Source organism: Leopardus geoffroyi, chromosome E2, assembly GCF_018350155.1.
Source record: "Leopardus geoffroyi isolate Oge1 chromosome E2, O.geoffroyi_Oge1_pat1.0, whole genome shotgun sequence".
Lineage (NCBI taxonomy): Eukaryota > Metazoa > Chordata > Mammalia > Carnivora > Felidae > Leopardus > Leopardus geoffroyi.
The window spans coordinates 3,825,058-3,842,901 of NC_059335.1; the positions used below are offsets into that span (position 1 = coordinate 3,825,058).

The 17,844-nt window shown below is 52.4% G+C and overlaps 2 protein-coding genes across 11 annotated transcripts; both read left to right on the forward strand.

The window, feature by feature from the left end:
* The first annotated feature begins 646 nt into the window (after positions 1-646).
* Positions 647-7,850, forward strand: LOC123578606 (leukocyte immunoglobulin-like receptor subfamily A member 6). 4 transcript variants are annotated; one of them, XM_045441583.1, is made up of 10 exons: positions 647-776; positions 934-969; positions 1,151-1,435; positions 1,586-1,888; positions 2,196-2,246; positions 3,629-3,748; positions 5,872-5,914; positions 6,006-6,043; positions 6,249-6,301; positions 7,183-7,850. In XM_045441583.1, exons 1-10 carry the CDS (start codon positions 743-745, stop codon positions 7,378-7,380), a joined length of 1,161 nt encoding a protein of 386 aa, XP_045297539.1. In that variant the 5' UTR covers positions 647-742; the 3' UTR covers positions 7,381-7,850. The 4 variants fall into 4 exon arrangements, with proteins under 4 accessions (XP_045297539.1, XP_045297541.1, XP_045297542.1 ...); XM_045441585.1 differs by having other exon boundaries at positions 6,249-6,256; XM_045441586.1 differs by lacking the exon at positions 2,196-2,246.
* A 3,044-nt stretch (positions 7,851-10,894) lies between these two features.
* Positions 10,895-17,244, forward strand: LILRA5 (leukocyte immunoglobulin like receptor A5). 7 transcript variants are annotated; one of them, XM_045441588.1, is made up of 7 exons: positions 10,899-11,118; positions 11,276-11,311; positions 11,494-11,778; positions 11,925-12,227; positions 12,826-12,876; positions 16,454-16,504; positions 16,743-17,244. In XM_045441588.1, exons 1-7 carry the CDS (start codon positions 11,085-11,087, stop codon positions 16,934-16,936), a joined length of 954 nt encoding a protein of 317 aa, XP_045297544.1. In that variant the 5' UTR covers positions 10,899-11,084; the 3' UTR covers positions 16,937-17,244. The 7 variants fall into 7 exon arrangements, 6 of the variants coding, with proteins under 6 accessions (XP_045297549.1, XP_045297547.1, XP_045297548.1 ...); XM_045441590.1 differs by having other exon boundaries at positions 16,651-16,996; XM_045441593.1 differs by lacking the exon at positions 11,494-11,778 and having other exon boundaries at positions 10,895-11,118; positions 16,651-16,898.
* Positions 17,245-17,844: the final 600 nt, after the last annotated feature.

The window sequence follows — 17,844 nt, forward strand, 5'->3', positions numbered from 1 at the left end:
ATAGATGAATATTTAGGTAAAGGTTACCACGTCCTCCGACATCAGAGCTCTAACCCAAATAAATAAACATCTTCATGCAGGGCCCCAGAATGGGAAGGAGTACTCTGCCCCAGACACAAGGGGCACTGAGAGGAGGGACTCATGGGCGTGTTCCCAGGAAGTGGAGGTGGATGATGACACAAGAAAATAGAGAAGTCCATGAAGGCCGTGACAGAAAGAAAGCCCACACTCTGGGACCAGGAGAGGGTTTACGTGTCCTTCTCTATTTCGCTATATTTCTCCTCTGTGTGCATCACCACGGTGACCTTGACCTGAGCCATGCAGAAATGTCACCGCTGTGTCTGCACTGACATGAGGCCGCAGAGGAGCCGGAACCCACACCCCCTGCAGCATCTCTGGGGCCTGGGGACCCTGTGGGAGGTGAGGACCCTCAGGGATGTGCTGAGAATGAAGGAGAACCCGTAAGGGAGGCTCTGGGAGGTAAGGATGTGCCCGTAAGGGAGGCTCTGGGATCTCACCTGGATGGGACATCTCAAGAAGCCTTGGGTCCACTTACTGCACCTTCATGGGCACCAGAGCCACCCCCTGGAAACAGGCTGTTCCCCTTCCTGTGGGGCTGCTGACGTGACAACCCCATGACGAGGCAGACCAGCCCCCAAGTGGCCACACCCTGTGCTTCTGTCTGTCCTGTGGGCACTGAGGTCCCTCCGTCTGCACAGCCAGTGCCAGGGGCAGAGACGCCATGACCCCCACCCTCACAGCCCTGCTTCTCCTCGGTGAGATCTCAGGAGGGGAGGGGATGCCCTAGTCTGGGAGGGACCCGTGTCACAGCCAGGCCCTGGGGTTTCAGAGACCCCAGGCACAGGAGGCTTATGGGGAGGAGGGGTTCTGCTCAGGATTCGGGGCCATCCTCTCACAGGAACTCTTTTCCAGGGCTGAGTGTGGGACCCAGGACCCGAGCGCAGGCAGGTGAGTGTGTCCCCAGGTGTCCCATCCCACCTCCTCACAGAGGACAGGGGTCACCCACCAGTCAGCTGGGAATGGAGAACAGCAGTTCTGGGCGGATGGAGAGGGATGTCTGGGGGTTTGGGGTTGAGCTGGGAACTGGGGGTGGGGAAGGTCTTGTGACGGAGCCTCTGTTTCCTTCCAGGGACCCTCCCCAAACCCTCCATCTGGGCTGAGCCAGGCTCTGTGGTCCCCCGGGGTAGTGCTGTGACCATTTGGTGTCAGGGAATCCTGGAGGCCCAAGTGTTCTTTCTAGTTAAAGAGGAACACTCAGGGTTCTGGGATATTCATTTCCCAAAGAAGCCTGGGAACACGGCCAAGTTCTCCATCACACACATGACAGATAGACCTGCAGGACGGTATCACTGTTCCTATCGGAGCCCCGCTGGCTTGTCAGAGCGCAGTGACCCCCTGGAGCTGGTGGTGACAGGTGCGAGCCCCCTCAGGGTCCCCGCCCCAGGCTCTGCCCTCAGGGAGGGGGTCTGCTCCCAGAGCGTCTCCCTCTCACAGCCCAGCCCTGGGGGCATTGTGGGGGGTGGAATCTGAGCCCCAGTTAACACGCCCCCTCCTCCTCTCCTAGGATTCCATGGCAAACCCCGTCTCTCAGCCCTGCCCAGCCCCGTCGTGACCTCAGGAGGGAAGGTGACCCTCCAGTGTGCCTCATGGGAGAAATTTGACAGGTTTGTCCTGAGGAAGGAAGGAGAACCCAGGCCCTCGTCGACCCTCGACTCCCAGCGACCCACTAGTGGGCAGTTCCAGGCCCTGTTTCCTGTGGGCCCCGTGACCCCCAACGTCAGGTGGACATTCAGATGCTATGGCTATTTCAGCAAAAACCCCCAGATGTGGTCCTACCCCAGTAAGCCCCTGGAGCTCCTGGTCTCAGGTGAGAACCTGTCCCATATGTGTTCCTGTGGTCTCCTCTAGGCTCTGTGTGGGACACCCCCGATCTAGGCTGAGAATGAGGGGTTGCAAGGGAGGGTCATCCAGAGGGACAGCCACCCCTCAGAGGAATGGAGGGCCACGGGGTCCTCCCACCCCTGCCCCTTCCTACAAGCCCATCACTAGAAGCTCCAGGTGGATGCAGGAGTGTCTTTCGGGGCTCCAGGGCAGATCCACCAGAAGAGTTTGAGCCTAGAGGGGGTCTGTCTGGGAAGCTCCAGCCCCCTACCTTCCTCTTGTCTCTTTCCCAGGAACTTCTGGGGGCCCCAGCCCCCCACCCACAGGACCTGGCTCCACAGAGAGTGAGTCACTGGGGCCTCTTCGCTCAGAAGGAGTACAGACGATCTCAGGGAGTCTGAGAGCCTCTCAGAGGGTCTACCTCCCCCTGAGATGCTCAGAAACCATCTTGCGTCCAAGGGGGCTGGGAGTCCAGTAAAGATGCCAGGGGGACCACCAGGCTCCAAGCCGACAGAGGAGGGCTGGGGTGGCCGTGGCAGAGGGAGAGGGTGGGGGCCCAGCTGGGGGAGCAGGAGCCAGGCTGAAGTGAGGAGCTCGGATAGCCTCACCACCTCACCTCCCTGCCCTGGGTGTATGATGTACATGGTAGGGCCCATTGAGGGGAGAGTTCTCAGTGCTCCCTGATACGGTGATTTGGGGCAGGTCCCTTTCCATCAGGGCCTCCGTTTCTCTATTTGTGATAGGGGAGAGTCCTGGCTCAGATTTCATGGTCATGTCCTCTCTGGCCCTGTAGGGGCGCTGCCCTAGGTCTATAGAATTGGAAGGTGCACAGTGTGGGTTGCAGGGTGCAGAGAAGAGCAAAGCAGTGATGCTGGTGACGTCCCCAGTACTCTTCTGCCAGCCCTGTGGTGCTCAGCCTGGCCTTACCCAGGCAGCCCTGATGGAAAGAAATCAGCATCAAACAGAAACAAACAAGGGCTTGGCGGTCGGGCTCTAGGGAATAGAAATCCCAGATGAGCCACTTCCAGACTGTGGGTCCGCGGACAAGTCCTTTCCCTGTCTGAGTCCCCACGTCACTCCTTACTAAACGCATCTCCTACCGTCTCCCTCATGGGTTTGCTGAGAGGTTTAGGTGGGATCTTGGAAATGATATTGCTCTGCGTGGAACAGACCCACGGGGTGTGCAGGGACTGGCATGCTGAAAAGCCCAGACCGGCCCCACTTGTGAGTGTGAGGTCTGCAGGGTGGAGGACAGGTCTTGGCTGGACCTGGGAAGGCACGGAGTCCGTCCCATGCAGGCCCGGTTCTGAGCACCCCAAAGCCTCTGACAATAGGAGGTGTGTTCACCTCTGGCTACAAGAGAAGGCAGGACACATGGGGACGATGGAACAGGCCATCCCAGTCTAAGGTAGGAGCCCAGAGCCTGAAGCAGGTGTCCATTAGGGTGGGCAGTGTGAGGAGGGCACAGGAAGCCCACAGTCCTGGGTTTAAATCCCAGCTCTGTCACCCGCTTCCTGGCTGGGGGATCCGAGGCACCTGACTGATCGCTCTGAGCCTTGGTCTCCTCGTCTGTGAAATGGGTGAAGGCGGGGTGGCCTTCCCCTGGTGCATGATTATAATGGGGATTAGCGGTAAATGAATGCATAAACCCAGCACGGGTCCACACACAGTAGGTGCTCAGTTAACTGACATCATTGGTTCATTCATGACATCACTTGTGTCCAAGGTCTTGAAAAGTACCCGAAAATTGCGATCGGGGCCTCTGTGACCTTAATCTTGCTGCTTGCCCTCCTCGTCCTCCTCCTCCTTCTCCGACTCCGGCACCAGAAAAAACGCTGCAAGTCAGGTAAGCGGATGGCGATGTCTGGTCTAGCTGAGAAGGGAGATCTTACCCTAAAGACAGGAAGTGGCTTTTCTTAGAGCACCAGCCAACATATGGCACCAAAACAGAAAGACGTGTTCAGTTTGGAAAAGCCTCCAAAATGAACAATAACAAAAAAAATGTCTAGGAGTCTCTTCCCATCACAACCTCCTTGGGACAGAGATGGGGATTCCCAGGAAGTGCAGTTATGAGGGCAGGGGTCCCACATGGGGGTACCTGCACCCAACACCCGAGGAACCACGCCGGTGATGAGGAGGGGGGGCTCTGGGAGGGATGCAGTCTCCCTGCGGCCAAGAGCAGGGGGGAGGGGTCATAGCGGTGAGGAGTGGGAGCAGGATGCAGAAGTAGTTGGGAGATTAGTTGCTTTGAGCAAATATGTAAGTGTGTCGGGGATAAAGGGAGCCCAGTTGCTCAAGATCTGCAGGGATTTATAAATGTGCAAAGACAGGCGGCTAGGAAAAACTCTGAGCTGTCGTACCGGAATTGGAAGTGTCAGTGTGACCTCATTAAGAGATATACTTTCACATCGACGGACACAAAACAGCTGTATGGGTGTGTTGGTTGTCGGGTGCACACACACACACACACACACACGCACGCACACGTATGTCCCAGCTATGTCCACCAATAAAACCTAGACACTGACAGCAAACAACCATCCAGGTTCTGGCTTTTATATACCGCCCTGTAGTAAAAGGAATGGCGGGGAGGGGCTCCTGGGTGGCTCAGTTTAGCGTCTCTTTTTTTTTTTTTTAATTTTTTTTAACGTTTATTTATTTTTGAGATAGAGAGACAGAGCATGAACAGGGGAGGGTCAGAGTGGGGGAGACACAGAATCCGAAACAGGCTCCAGGCTCTGAGCCGTCAGCACAGAGCCCGCGATGCGGGGCTCGAACTCACAGACCGTGAGATCATGACCTGAGCCAAAGTCGGCCGCTCAACCGACTGAGCCACCCAGGCGCCCCTAGCGTCTGACTCTTGATATAGGCTCAGGTCATGATCTCACGGTTCGTGGGGTCAACCCTGTCCGCAGTAACAGCGTGGAGGCTGCTTGGGATTCTTTCTCTCTCTGCCTCTCTCTCTCTCTCAAAATAAACAAATCGACTTTAAAATGTTTCGTAAAAAGAGGGAATTAGGTTTCATCGGGGAAACTCTTTATTCCAGGTTGGGACAGGGGGACTACGGGAGGCTGCTGGGGCATCTCAGTGTGCAAACGTTCGCAAAGAATGATGGAGACAGGGCAGAATGACCCAGGAGCCACCTGGAAGGAAATCCCTTTGGAAATCTCTAGAATAATCTGAGCATCCAAGTATTGGATTACAATGCACTGAATATAACGGAAATCCACTAGTTTATAGAGTAAATTAGTGAATGCATGGGGGCAGAGGGAACACTTTAATGTTCATTTATTTCTGAGACAGAGAGAGACAGAGCATGAGTGGGGGAGGGGCAGAGAGAGAGGGAGACAGAGAATCCGAAGCAGGCTCCAGGCTCTGAACTGTCAGCACAGAGCCCGACGCGGGGCTCAAACTCACAAACCGTGAGATCATGGCCCGAGCCGAAGTCAGATGCTTAACCGACTGAGCCACCCAGGCGCCCCAAGAACAGACACAGACTTTTATTTTATTTTATTAAAATATGTTTAACGTTTATCCGTTTATTTTGAGAGAGGGAGAGCAGGGGAGGGGCAGAGAGAGAGGGAGAGAGAATCCCAAGCGGGCTTTGCACTGTCAGTGCAGAGCCCGACATGGGGCTTGAACCCACAAACGATGAGATCATGAACTGAGCCAAAACCAAGAGGCAGCTGCCTAACTGACTGAGCCACCCAGGCGCCCCAGACCTAGACTTTTCAAGATGTCCTTTCAGTTTTAGAAAAAGAAAATGTATTTGAATCATCCATGCACGTTTTGTGTGTTAGAGTTTAGTGGGTTTTGCGTGTTTTGTGTTTGGTTTCGTGTGGGCCCTGAATCCCAGATTGATGGCGGCGGCTGTATAACCTTGTCAGGGCTCAGATCTCTGAGATCCTAATGCAGCCCCGGGGGCCAGGTTCTGGGGTGGGTTAGAAGCGAATTTCTAACTTTGTGCAAGTGCTCTACGTCCTGAGGCTGAGACCAGAGCCCTGCAGAAAAGGTAATTTCTCCCCAAAGATCCTCCCCCAACCTCCCACCTCTGCCTGTAGCCGCTTCACTGCTGCCTAATGCCCCTGTTTTCCTCCCCTCAGCTCCAACTCCGTGGCTCCCGTCCAGGAGGAGAAGCAGGGTAACTGGAAAGGAGGGAGAAAGGGCTAGGAGGAGGGGTCAGGACAGGTTCTGGGCTTTGCATGAAAACCGCCAAATCTGTGTGATTCCAGGTACATCCCTGCCCCCTGTCGGGCCTCAGTCTCCCTATCTGAGGGTGGGAGGGGCGTATGGGACTGCAGCGTTTCGGGAATCTTGGCATGAAATAGAATCTTCTCATTCTCCAGATGCTGAGGTGAGAGAGTCCCAACCTGAGGAAGACAGACAGATGGACAGTCAGGTGAGCCCAACTCCTGTCCAGGGCCCCCAGCACAGCCTTGTTAATTAGCTAAATCCACGGGCTGCCTCTCCAGCTTCCTATCCCTCAACTCAGCAGCATCTGACCTCACCTTTCCTCTCGAAAGGTGATACACGCAGGCTGCTGGGACACCACTTCTCAGTGGCTTTTTTCTGACGTCACGTGGGCCCCTTCTTCTCGGTCTCCTTTTAACTGCTGGTTGTCCATAATGGTAGTGCTGCCGGGCATGGTTGTATAGTTTGTGCACTGCACAATAGTGATTGTGAGGATTGAGACCCTACTTGAGGTCACATGAGTGCGAAAGTACCCAAGCCAGGGATTCACATGATCCAATTTATGGTTTGGGGTTTTTTTTTCATGTTTATTTATTTTGGAGAGAGAGAGAGACACAGAGTGTGAGCGGGGGAGGGGCAGAGAGAGAGGGAGACACAGAATCCGAAGCAGGCTCCAGGCTGTAACTTGTCAGCACAGAGCCCGACGTGGGGCTCGAACTCACGAACCATGAGATCATGACCTGAGCCGAAGTCCAACGCTCAACCAACTGAGCCACCCAGGCGCCCTCATCCGATTTATGTTTTAAAATTAACTCTGGCGTCTAGGTGGACAGGTAAGTGAAGAAGGACATAGTGGACGAGTTCTGCCCTCCCTCCCCGGATCCCACAGCAGAACTGTCACGGTCCCCCAGGGGAGTGACTGTGCCCCAGGGGAACCACTCAGGGGTGGGGGTGGCCACTCTTCCTTCCCCCTTGGGAGGGATTGTTGGACAGACAAGTGGGAGAGAACAGTGAGGTGGGTTCTTGCTGCTCCTGGCACCCCGACTCCCCCACCTGTCACATACCTGACTCCCACTCCCCGCCCTCCAGGCTGCGGCATCTGAAGACCCCCAGGATGTGACCTATGCCCAGCTGAGCAGCCTGAATCTTGAACAGGAGACAAGTGCACCTCCTTCCTCACGGGCAGGGGAGCTGCCCGCAGAGCCCGTCATGTATGCCACTCTGGCCAGGAAGGATGCACACCCCGCACTCCAGGGAGGGGACTGCAGGAACCCCGGGACGCAGTGAGGCTGCCCCCAAGGACACTCAGCTAATACCCCCTGCGCCTGGGGACCTCTCGTATGGGAGCAGGATATCCTGGAGCTTCAGAAGTCATCTAATTCGCCAGATGAAGAGAAATATCAGCTCCATATTTTTAGAAAGAAAAGTCCACTTCTAAATAACCAGTGGACAAGAGAAGCCAGCCACAGATGAAGATAGGACTTCTTTTTTTTTTTTTTTACTCCCATGACAATGGAAAAATTCTACATCAATGCATAGTTTTACCTAAATGGTAATGTAAATGCCATATGCCAAGACGAAATGGGGAAAGTCAGTGCCTGAAGGCAATTAGTGCCAAGAGAAGAGAGCCTGAAAGTCAACAATGCAGGCAATGTTCTATGGGAGCTAGAGAAAGGATAGCAAATTCATCCCATGGCAGTGGGTGAAAATCAGAAGACCTTACGCGGATCACAAAGAATAAAAAAGAGAACAATCAATTGTGTGAGCTTGGGCTGCTGTAATAAGATACCATAGACGGGGGAGGCAGTGTCGTTAAACAACAGAAATGTATTTCTTCATAATTCTGGAGTCCGGAAGCCCAAGCCCAAGGTGCTGACATGTTTGGCGGTCTGGTGTCCTTCGAGGGTTCTCCGCACGGCTGACGGACGGCTGCTCGTGTGGCCTTTCCTCGGTGGGTGTGTGAGGGAAAGAGAGAGGGCCCTCCTGTTTCTTCTTATAGGGTCACTTACCTTCTTTGACCGCCCACCCTTATGATCTCACCAACCTTCATTATTCCTTAGAGGCCCCCTCTCCAAACACAACCACACTGGGAGTTAAGGCTTCAACATGAATTTCTGGCGGGAGGAGGGACATAGACACCCAGACCGTTTCATTCCACCCTGTGTCCCTCCCCCAGGATTCACGGCCTTCTCCCACGCGAAGTACATTCATTCCATCCCTACAGCCCGCCCCTCCCCCAAATCTACACTCATTCCAGCATCAACAGTCAAATCTAACATCCAGAGTTGCATCTAAATATCTTACCAATCAGATATGGGGGAGCTTCGGGGTATGGCTCCTTCCAAGGCAGAATTCCTCTGCAGGTGTGAACCCGTGAGCCAGACAAGTGATGTGCCTCCAAGTACAAAGCCGGGGCAGGGGTAGGGGAGAGAATTCCCACTCCCTGAGGAAGCGATAAGAAAGAAGACAGAGGTGACCGTGTTCGAAATGGAGCAACGCAGCTTCCATAGATCGGCAGGCTCCAGGATAACCCTCTTGGGCTCCAGGCTCTGCCCGCCAGGCCCTCCGTGGCACGGCGCCACCTCCGTGGCGCACAGCTGCATGGTCCTTCTGGGTGAGGACCCCCAAGGCTCTGCGCAGGGCCTGCCCTGTGGAAAACGGAGGCAGTTTCCAAACTGAAACCAAGGAGCCAGCCTGATCTCTGAATTGCCTTTGGGGGACATTCTTCCCTCTTCTGGAAAACCAGCACACGTTTGTAGACAAGCCCACCGTCCCATCTGGTAGAGTCTGAGAAGACTTGACGGCTTTCGTTCCCGCTGTCCCAGGGGACAGTCCCCGTCCCCTGGCCGCACGTCCGCTCCTACAGTCCCTTAATGTTGGCTCCTCTCTCTCATCTGAAGGACAGTCTTCCCGCTCTTTGTTCTGTGTCCTCTGGCTCAACAGTCCGTGCCTCCATCCACCTCCCCGCTCTGGAGTCTCAGGGGGACCCCCACCCGCGTTGCTCCGGGCACACGCCAACCCTTTGCTTAGGCGTCTCCTCAGCGAAACATGCGGCTGTGTGGGGCGCTTGCCCTGTGCTCCACAAACGTCAAGACACAGCTCAGCCACGTTCTTTGCCGCTTTCAAGCAGGGGTCACGTTTTGCCCCACGATCCGGTGCCTCGTTCTTCATTTTGGCCTGAGGTCCTGCCCGAACGGACTTACCCGCCCATACTTCTGGTTGGCATTTCTAAACTCCTCCAGCCTCTTTCCGTTGTCACTCTCAGAGCTTCCGCATCTTTTTTTCTTTTTTAAGTTGTATTTATTCATTTTGAGAGAGGGCTCAAACGTGAGCGGGGGAGGAGCAGAGAGAGAGAGAGAGAGAGAGAGAGAGAATCCCAAGCAGGCTCCACGCTGTCAGCACAGGGCCCCAACCAGGGCTTGATCCCACAAACAGATCATGAGCAGAGCCGGAAACCAAGAGTTGGGCGCCTGACGGACTGAGCTGCCCAGGTGCCCTCCGCTGCTTCCGCATTTTGGATATTTGTTCCCACAGCACCGCACTTCTTGGTAGTGAAATCTGCATTCGTCTGTTCCGGCTTCTGTTAACAAAGATCACACACTGGATGGTTTAAGCTACGGAAGTTTCAGGGAAGATGCCAGCACGGCTGCGGTCTGGTTTGGGCTGTCGGCTGGGGCTGCAGGGAGCCCCTTCTTGCTGCGTGCTCACCTGGCCTTTGCTCGCTGTGAGCACATAGAGAGAGACAGAGAGAGCGCTCTCTGGGCCTCTTCTTTTTTCTTTTTTAATGTTCATTTATTTTTAAGAGAGAGAGCAAGGGAGGGGCAGAGACAGAGGGAGACACAGAATCTGAAGCAGGCTCCAGGCTCTGAGCTGTCAGCACAGAGCCCGGCGCGGGGCTCGGACCCGTGAACCGTGAGATCATGACCTGAGCCGAAGTCAGATGCGTAATCCACCGAGCCACCCGGATGCCCCACCTTTGAGCTTTTAAATCAGTTACACTGCCGGTTAAAATGATCCCACAAAACTCACTCTGGGCCCAGCAAATTTTACTGCGAGCGCCTCCAAACAATTATGGATGACAAACACCATTGGTATAGACATTTTTATAGCAAATGCATTCCCGTACATTTCGTAACAAGAATATCACACTTTGGCCTCCCGTGTACGCTTAGATGTAAAATAACTTAAAAAATGGGGGGAAATATCTAATTACATTACTGCTCCGTTCACATGCATAAAGGGGAGGAGACAAATATTTCAATAAAGAATTCTCCCCAACAAATTGGGGACTTAATCTAAGCATTGTCCCCTAAATCTTATAGGCAGGCCCCCAGAATGGGGAGGAGGGCTCTGCCCCAGAGGCAAGGGGCGCTGAGGAAGCAGGAGGGACTCACAGGCGTGTTTCCATGCTTGGGGCATGGACGCTGTCACAGGGAAATAGAGAAGTCCATGAATGCTGACATACAAAGAAAACCCAAATCTGGGGCCAAGAGTGAAATCTTACTTCCTTCTCTATTTCGCTATATTTCTTCTCTGTGTGCATCACCACGTGACCTTGACCTGAGCCATGCAGAAATGTCACAGCTGTGTTTGCACTGACATGAGGCTGCAGAGGAGCCGGAACCCACACCCCCTGCAGCATCTCCGGGGCCTGGGGACCCTGTGGGAGGTGAGGACCCTCAGGGATGTGCTGAGAATGAAGGAGAACCCGTAAGGGAGGCTCTGGGAGGTAAGGATGTGCCCGTAAGGGAGGCTCTGGGATCTCACCTGGATGGGACATCTCAAGAAGCCTTGGGTCCACTTACTGCACCTTCATGGGCACCAGAGCCACCCCCTGGAAACAGGCTGTTCCCCTTCCTGTGGGGCTGCTGACGTGACAACCCCATGACCAGGCAGACCAGCCCCCAAGTGGCCACACCCTGTGCTTCTGTCTGTCCTGTGGGCACTGAGGTCCCTCCGTCTGCACAGCCAGTGCCAGGGGCAGAGACGCCATGACCCCCACCCTCATGGCCCTGCTCCTCCTCGGTGAGATCTCAGGAGGGGAGGGGATGTCCTAGTCTGGGAGGGACCCGTGTCACAGCCAGGCCCTGGGGTTTCAGAGACCCCAGGCACAGGAGGCTTATGGGGAGGAGGGGTTCTGCTCAGGATTCGGGGCCATCCTCTCACAGGAACTTTTTTCCAGGGCTGAGTGTGGGACCCAGGACCCGAGCGCAGCCAGGTGAGTGTGTCCCCATGTGTCCCATCCCACCTCCTCACTGGGGACAGGGGTCACCCACCAGGCAGCGGGGAATGGAGGACAGCAGTTCTGGGCGGATGGAGAGGGGACGTCTGGGGGTTTGGGGCTGAGGTGGGAACTGGGGGTGGGGAAGGTCTTGTGACCCAGCCTCTGTTTCCTTCCAGGGACCCTCCCCACACCCTCCATCTGGGCTGAGCCAGGCTCTGTGGTCCCCTGGGGTAGTGCTGTGACCATTTGGTGTCAGGGGACCCTGGAGGCCGCGGAGTTCTATCTGGATAAAGATGGACACTCAGTGCCCTGGGACAGACAACCCGCAGTGGAGCCCAGGGACAAGGCCAAGTTCTCCATCATATACATGACAGAGCAGTATGCAGGCCAATATCACTGTTCCTATCGGAGCCCCGCTGGCTTGTCAGAGCGCAGTGACCCCCTGGAGCTGGTGGTGACAGGTGCGAGCCCCCTCAGGGTCCCCGCCCCAGGCTCTGCCTTCAGGGAGGGGGTCTTCTCTCAGAGTGTCTCCCTCTCACAGCCCAGCCCTGGGGATATTGTGGGGGGATCTGGGTCCTATTTAACGTGTCCCTTCCTCCTCTCCTAGGATTCCATGGCAAACCCACTCTCTCAGCCCTGCCCAACCCCATGGTGACCTCAGGAGCGAAGGTGACCCTCCAGTGCACCTCATGGACGGGATTCCATAGGTTCGTCCTGATGAAGGAAGGAGAACCCAGACCCGTCTGGACCCTGGACTCCCAGCGACCCATCAGTGGGCAGTTCCAGGCCCTGTTTCCTGTGGGCCCCATAACCCCCAGGCTCAGGTGGACCTTCAGATGCTATGGCTATTTCAGAAACACCCCCTACATGTGGTCACTCTCCAGTGACCCCCTGGAGCTCCTGGTCTCAGGTGAGGGAGTCCGGCCCTATGCCCTCTGTGTCCTGATGATCTATTCAGGGCTCTGTCCTCAAGAGTTACCTGGGCTGGGATGGGAGCCGGTGGGGGGGGGGGGCGCTCCAAAGAGGGTCACTCAAAGGGAGATCTGCCCCTTAGTAGGTCAACAGAAACCCTCTCACACCTGCCCACCCTTCGTCCTTCTCCTGGGTCTAAAGATACCAGGTGAGCAGCGGGAGGGTCATGGGGAGGCCACAGGGCAGGTGTAGAAGAATTCTGAGTGAGATGGGGACTCCTGGATTAGCCCCAATGCCCCCCCCCCCCAGGATCCAACTCAAGATTGTTGTGCTACTGGGCTGTTTGTGCTCCTTCTGAGCACAGATCACCCAAGATCAGTTCTGAGAGCCCCTCAGAGGATCTAACACCCCCTCAATACTCAGAAACAATCTTGTGTCTCAGGGGAACTGAGATTCCAGTAGAGATGCCTGGGTGACTACATATGTCCAGGGGCTCTGAGGCTGGGTCATGGGGCACATGAGGGAGAAGACTGAGCAGAGACGGGGTCTCTAAGGGAAGCCTCAGTCCCCTACTCAACTACTGCCTTTCCCCCCAGGATCCTCTGGAGAGCCCGGCCCCCCAGCCACAGATCCCAGCTCAACAGCTGGTGAGTCACGGTGACTTCTGTCCAGGGCTTTCCTTCCTGTGTTTCAGAGATGCCAGAGCAGCCACCAGGTCCAGGGTCTCTGAGGCGGGGGGGAGGAGGGCTGGGGTGGTCATGGCAGAGGGAGAGGGTGAGGGCCCAGCTAGGGGAGCAGCACCACCTCACCTCCCTGTCCTTTGATTATGAGGTGTGGTGTGGAGAGGGGTCTCAGTGCTCCCTGAGATGGTGATTCGCGGCAAGACCCTGGTCCTAGGTGAGGAGTCCCTCCCTGTTGCTGTCCTCTCTGGGCAGAAAAGGCCAGCTCAGGATGCTGTCTACAGGAAATTCGGAGACAGGATGCAATAAGACTATCACAAGGGGCAGTTCCACAGAGGAGGGTCCACCCAGGAGAGCTGGGATAGGCGGGACCTCCCACCAGGGGAATCGCCACCCCTGCAGTCTCAGACAGGGCTGAGGAGAGAAAGGCATGGACTTAGATCCCTCGACCCTGAGAGGAAATGAGGTCAGACTGAGGTTACAAGACAGAGGTCCCACCCACTTACCTCCTGGTGTCTCTGGCTCAGAAGCAGGGTGTTGGCTGCTAGCCAGGGGCAGGGGCAGGGTAGCTGCTCAACTGGGAGGCAGGTAGGACAGACGAGGATGCCCTGTGGGACTGAGTCTTCGTGGGCTCAGCTCTCCCGAGAGGTGGAGCTTCTAAGAAAGGTGCTCCCTGTCTGAAGAGGGGGGGCTGCCAGCAGTGATCCCATTTCTGGCCTCCCACTGTCCTGCCTCTCCCCGGAACTCAGACGTGGGAAGGTTCAGAAAGGTGTGGGAGATGCAGGTACATGTGATTTTGTGCATCTGGCCTGGGTCTCAGCAGAGCAAGAGGAAGTCCCAGTACGATGGAGAACAGAAATCCCCATCGATTTAGCATCTCAGTTCCTCCTCATCTCACACAAAACCGTGGGATTTTCTCCTAAAAGCCACCCAGCCCTTGTCACCACAATTCTTAGGCCTCCAGCCAGGTGTGGAGAATGTGTGGGATACAGGATGGAGAGGGGGTGGGATGGCAGCGCTTGGTGTCCAGGCCTGACTCGGATCACAGTGAGGATGCTGGGCTGGTGGAGGTGGGGATCTGGGACAGTCATAGAGGGCAGACCACCCACACCTGAGCCCTCTCACATCATGACTGGAGCTGCTCAGGCCAAGGTGGAAATTGCTGTGGGTGCAGGTGGAGCCCCCACGAGACAATCCCCTAAAGAGAAGTATCCCCACCTGTGGGCACCACTCTGCTGCCCTTATGAAGTTTTCTTTTATACAAATGCTTAGAAATGAGGTTTATAAATGATGCAGATACATTCTAACGTTTTATTCATTATTTTGTCTACACTCAAAGCTTAAAAGTTGTTCAACTACTTTATTCATTTATAAGTATGATTTTTTTCTTTATACTTTCTAAATAATAGTTAAGTATATACAAAACGATACTGGTTTGGTTAAATTCGTTTTATATTCTATGGTTCTATTAACTCAGCACAGATTCTCCACTTTTCAGTTGCTTTACAATTGATCTGCTTTGATTTACTGATAATCATTTTATCAAACTCAAAAAAAAAAGAAACTTACTTCTTCATTTCCAGATTGCGCACCAAGTTTACTTACAGCAAATACCTTATAATAATGATGACAATGTAAGACATTAATACAAAACTCAGTGTTGCTTTAAGAAAATATCTTCATTGATAGCCCTAATTATTTTAAGGCAAACATAAAAAAACTATATATTTATACATATAGTGATACTAACCTGTCCATTTCAGTCTATTTTTCTGTTACATTCAGGTTTCATTAGAAAAAAAAACTTTTCTTTTTTCCTAATGTTTATTTATTTTTGAGAAAGAGAAACACAGAGCACGAGTGGGGGAGGGGCAGAGAGAGGGAGACACAGAATCCAAAGCCGGCTCCAGGCTCCTAGCTGTCAGCACAGAGCCTGACCCAGAGCTCAAACCTGTGAACCATGAGATCATGACCTGAGCCAAGGTCGGAAGCTTAGCCAACTGAGCCACCCGGGTGCTTCAGAAAAAATTCTTTACTCAGTATAAATTAGGAATTATTTCTGGGCTTGTACAACTCCAGGCTTATTCTTTTAAATTTATAGCCCCAGTGAGATACATTTGAAAGACTTCTTGGTACCAAAGATTTGCATACTAGCCCACTGAATGATGTGTATTCTTCATTCATACTCTGTGAATTCTATAAGCTTATGTAGAATTTTCACATGGAGATTTATAATTAGACTGATCTATCATTTTTTATCTTGTTGCATTTTTTTTTATCTTGTTGCATATTATGTGAAATGGATCGAAATAGGTTTGCAGGATTACCTAATTTTGTGCTCACCAGTTTTATAACAAAACTGATTTTCTCTGCTCTTTATGGCTTTGAGACCAGAAGTGTGACATCCTTGGTTCTGGACATTTATATGGACAGGAGAGAGATGGCCTTTGAAGATAAAAATCAAATGACTAGTGTTCTACCTTGAAAGCTTACATTTGTTTTCAGAGTTATGATTGACAAACAGAGTTAGAGACAGTGAGGAGGAGGAGAAGGAAGAAGAGGAGGAGGACAGTGGTGATGATGATGGTGGTAATATTGATGATGGTGGTGGTGATGATGATAATGGGGATGATGATGATAACGGTGGTGATGAAGATGCCACTGATAATGATGGTGGTGGTGATGGTGGTGATGATGATGATGATGATGATGATGCAGCATCCCTCATCTATCCTGCCACACCTGGCCCATCTTCCATGCACCAGGCACCCCCCCCCCCACCCTGACTCCCTATTCTCCTCTGGGATCCTCCTACAACAACAAACATGGCTTCATTTACTTCTGAAGAGCGTGCTTAGATCTTTCAGGGGACCTGCTCTTTACACACATCTTCTCTGGGTCTTCACATTGCTCCTCTCAGCCTCTTTCTCCTATTCAGGAATCAACTTAAATGTCCTCTCCAAGTGCGACCCTCACTCTGACATTGTTCAGACATGTCTCCTTCCTACCTAGGGCATTTCAAGTAATTAACACAACCTATGTTGTATGCATTGAATTCTCTCTCTCTCTCTCTCTCTCTCTCTCTCTCTATATATATATATATATATATATATATATATATATATATTATATTTGTGACCAACCCCTGTTTCATGGACACCAGGTCCTGAATGGTTGAAAATACAAGTTCTCCTATCCACAAGAGGTAGCTTAGGTGCTCAGAATAAACACAGAGAATACAAGAGCCCAAGTACTTCTGTATTGAGAGATGATTTATCTCACTAAATTCTGAGCTAGGGGGACACAGGAAGACTCTGTTCCAAACCAACTCAGAAGCAAAGTCTAAATTCAAAAAAGACAGGGAGACTGAAATAATCCATTTAGAACAGAGAGGATCCTTCTATAACAGAGAAAGTATCAATTAATGACTGCATAAGAAGTTATAGCATGAGAACAAGGGGAGGTACGAGAACACGCAGCCTGGGGGACAAGTTTAAGTCTCATCAGAAATTCATCTTTCTCCACTTTTTTTTTTGGCTCTCAGGAGCAGCTGACACCATCAGCCCATCACAAAACAAGTCAGACCACAACACTGGTGAGTAGGAGAAAGTTTCAGTTATGGAAGCGGCATGGAGCGTGAAGTCCTATCAAGGGGAGGTGGGCACCCTGGGTGGACATACAGGATCTGGGCTGATTTGGGTCTCCCCTGACCTCAGTGACCACTTTGTCCTCAATTCCTAGCGTCCCACCCCAAAGATTACACAGTAGAGAATCTCATCCGCATGGTCATGGCTGGCTTGATCCTGGTTGTCCTCGGGATTCTGCTATTTCAGGATCACTACAGTCAGAGAGGAATCCAAGATGCATCCAGGAGGTAAACTCAAGAGAGAACAATGCAACGATCATAATGACAGAGTCTGGGAAGCACATCTTATGTGCCCAGGAATTTCTGGAAGAGTGTGTGAGGCATGTGCTGTGGGAACTGTCAACATTCCATGTTGCCCAGACCAGTCCTCATCCTCTGTGACATCATCTCCAACCTCCAAGGACTTATTCCACATACCACACGACATAGTGGTCAAGTATATATCTTTTGTCATTATTTATTTGACACCCATAACACTCCCAGGACTAGTAATGATCAGAGAACAGGATCCATGTGAATTTAGCACATACTTTAGTATTCATGCTTGGTGCATTGTGTGAAATCTAGTTAACTTTTGTATAGATTCCTGGCAGGATGGATGGATTCAGGATTGATTATAAATGGAAAGACGGAAAAGTTTATCTCTACACAAACATACACAGCAATCTGCAATAAATTAACTCAGCATCTTCCCTGTCTGCCTTCACCTTTAATTTATGTAAATTTGGTCCCTTGCTCAGTCCTGGTACAAAGAGTTCCTCTTTTGCACTCCACTCACAGAGACTTAACAAAAAAGTAGTGAACTAACATGAGCTAATCAAAGACAAAGCAAACTGTAGAGGCAGGGTCGCCTACATGATTTGTGGGGCAGCATAGAAAATGAACAGGCAGACAGGGAGACAAACTATAAGAGACTTTTAAATACAGAGAACAATCTAAGGGTCACTGGAGGGGAGGTGGGGGTGGGAGGGGAGATGGGCTAGATGGGTGATGGGCACTAAAGAAGGCACTTGTTGGGATGAACACTGGGTGTTATATGTAAGAGATGAATCACTGGGTTCTACTCCTGAAACCAATACTACACTCTATGTTAACTAACTTGAATTTAAATAAGTAAACTTTAAAAAAGAAAGATGCATTTTCCAAAGAAAGGAAGAAAATGAACGGGCAGTCCCCCATGTTCAAATACCAGTGTGGTGAGTGTAGAGCATGAGCCTAGTTTGGAGCCCTGTCTGATCATTCAGATCACCACCCATGCATCCAGATCCACACAGAGCAGAGGCCATCTG

Bases quoted from the DNA above. Each gene is read 5' to 3' on its own strand.
- LOC123578606 (XM_045441583.1), top strand. From the start codon at position 743: ATGACCCCCACCCTCACAGCCCTGCTTCTCCTCG. The intron at 2,247-3,628 runs GTGAGTCACTGG...CTTGTGTCCAAG, and splicing joins AGGACCTGGCTCCACAGAGA to GTCTTGAAAAGTACCCGAAA. The intron at 5,915-6,005 runs GTAATTTCTCCC...TCCTCCCCTCAG, and splicing joins ACCAGAGCCCTGCAGAAAAG to CTCCAACTCCGTGGCTCCCG.
- LILRA5 (XM_045441588.1), top strand. From the start codon at position 11,085: ATGACCCCCACCCTCATGGCCCTGCTCCTCCTCG. The intron at 11,119-11,275 runs GTGAGATCTCAG...ACTTTTTTCCAG, and splicing joins CATGGCCCTGCTCCTCCTCG to GGCTGAGTGTGGGACCCAGG. The intron at 11,312-11,493 runs GTGAGTGTGTCC...GTTTCCTTCCAG, and splicing joins CAGGACCCGAGCGCAGCCAG to GGACCCTCCCCACACCCTCC.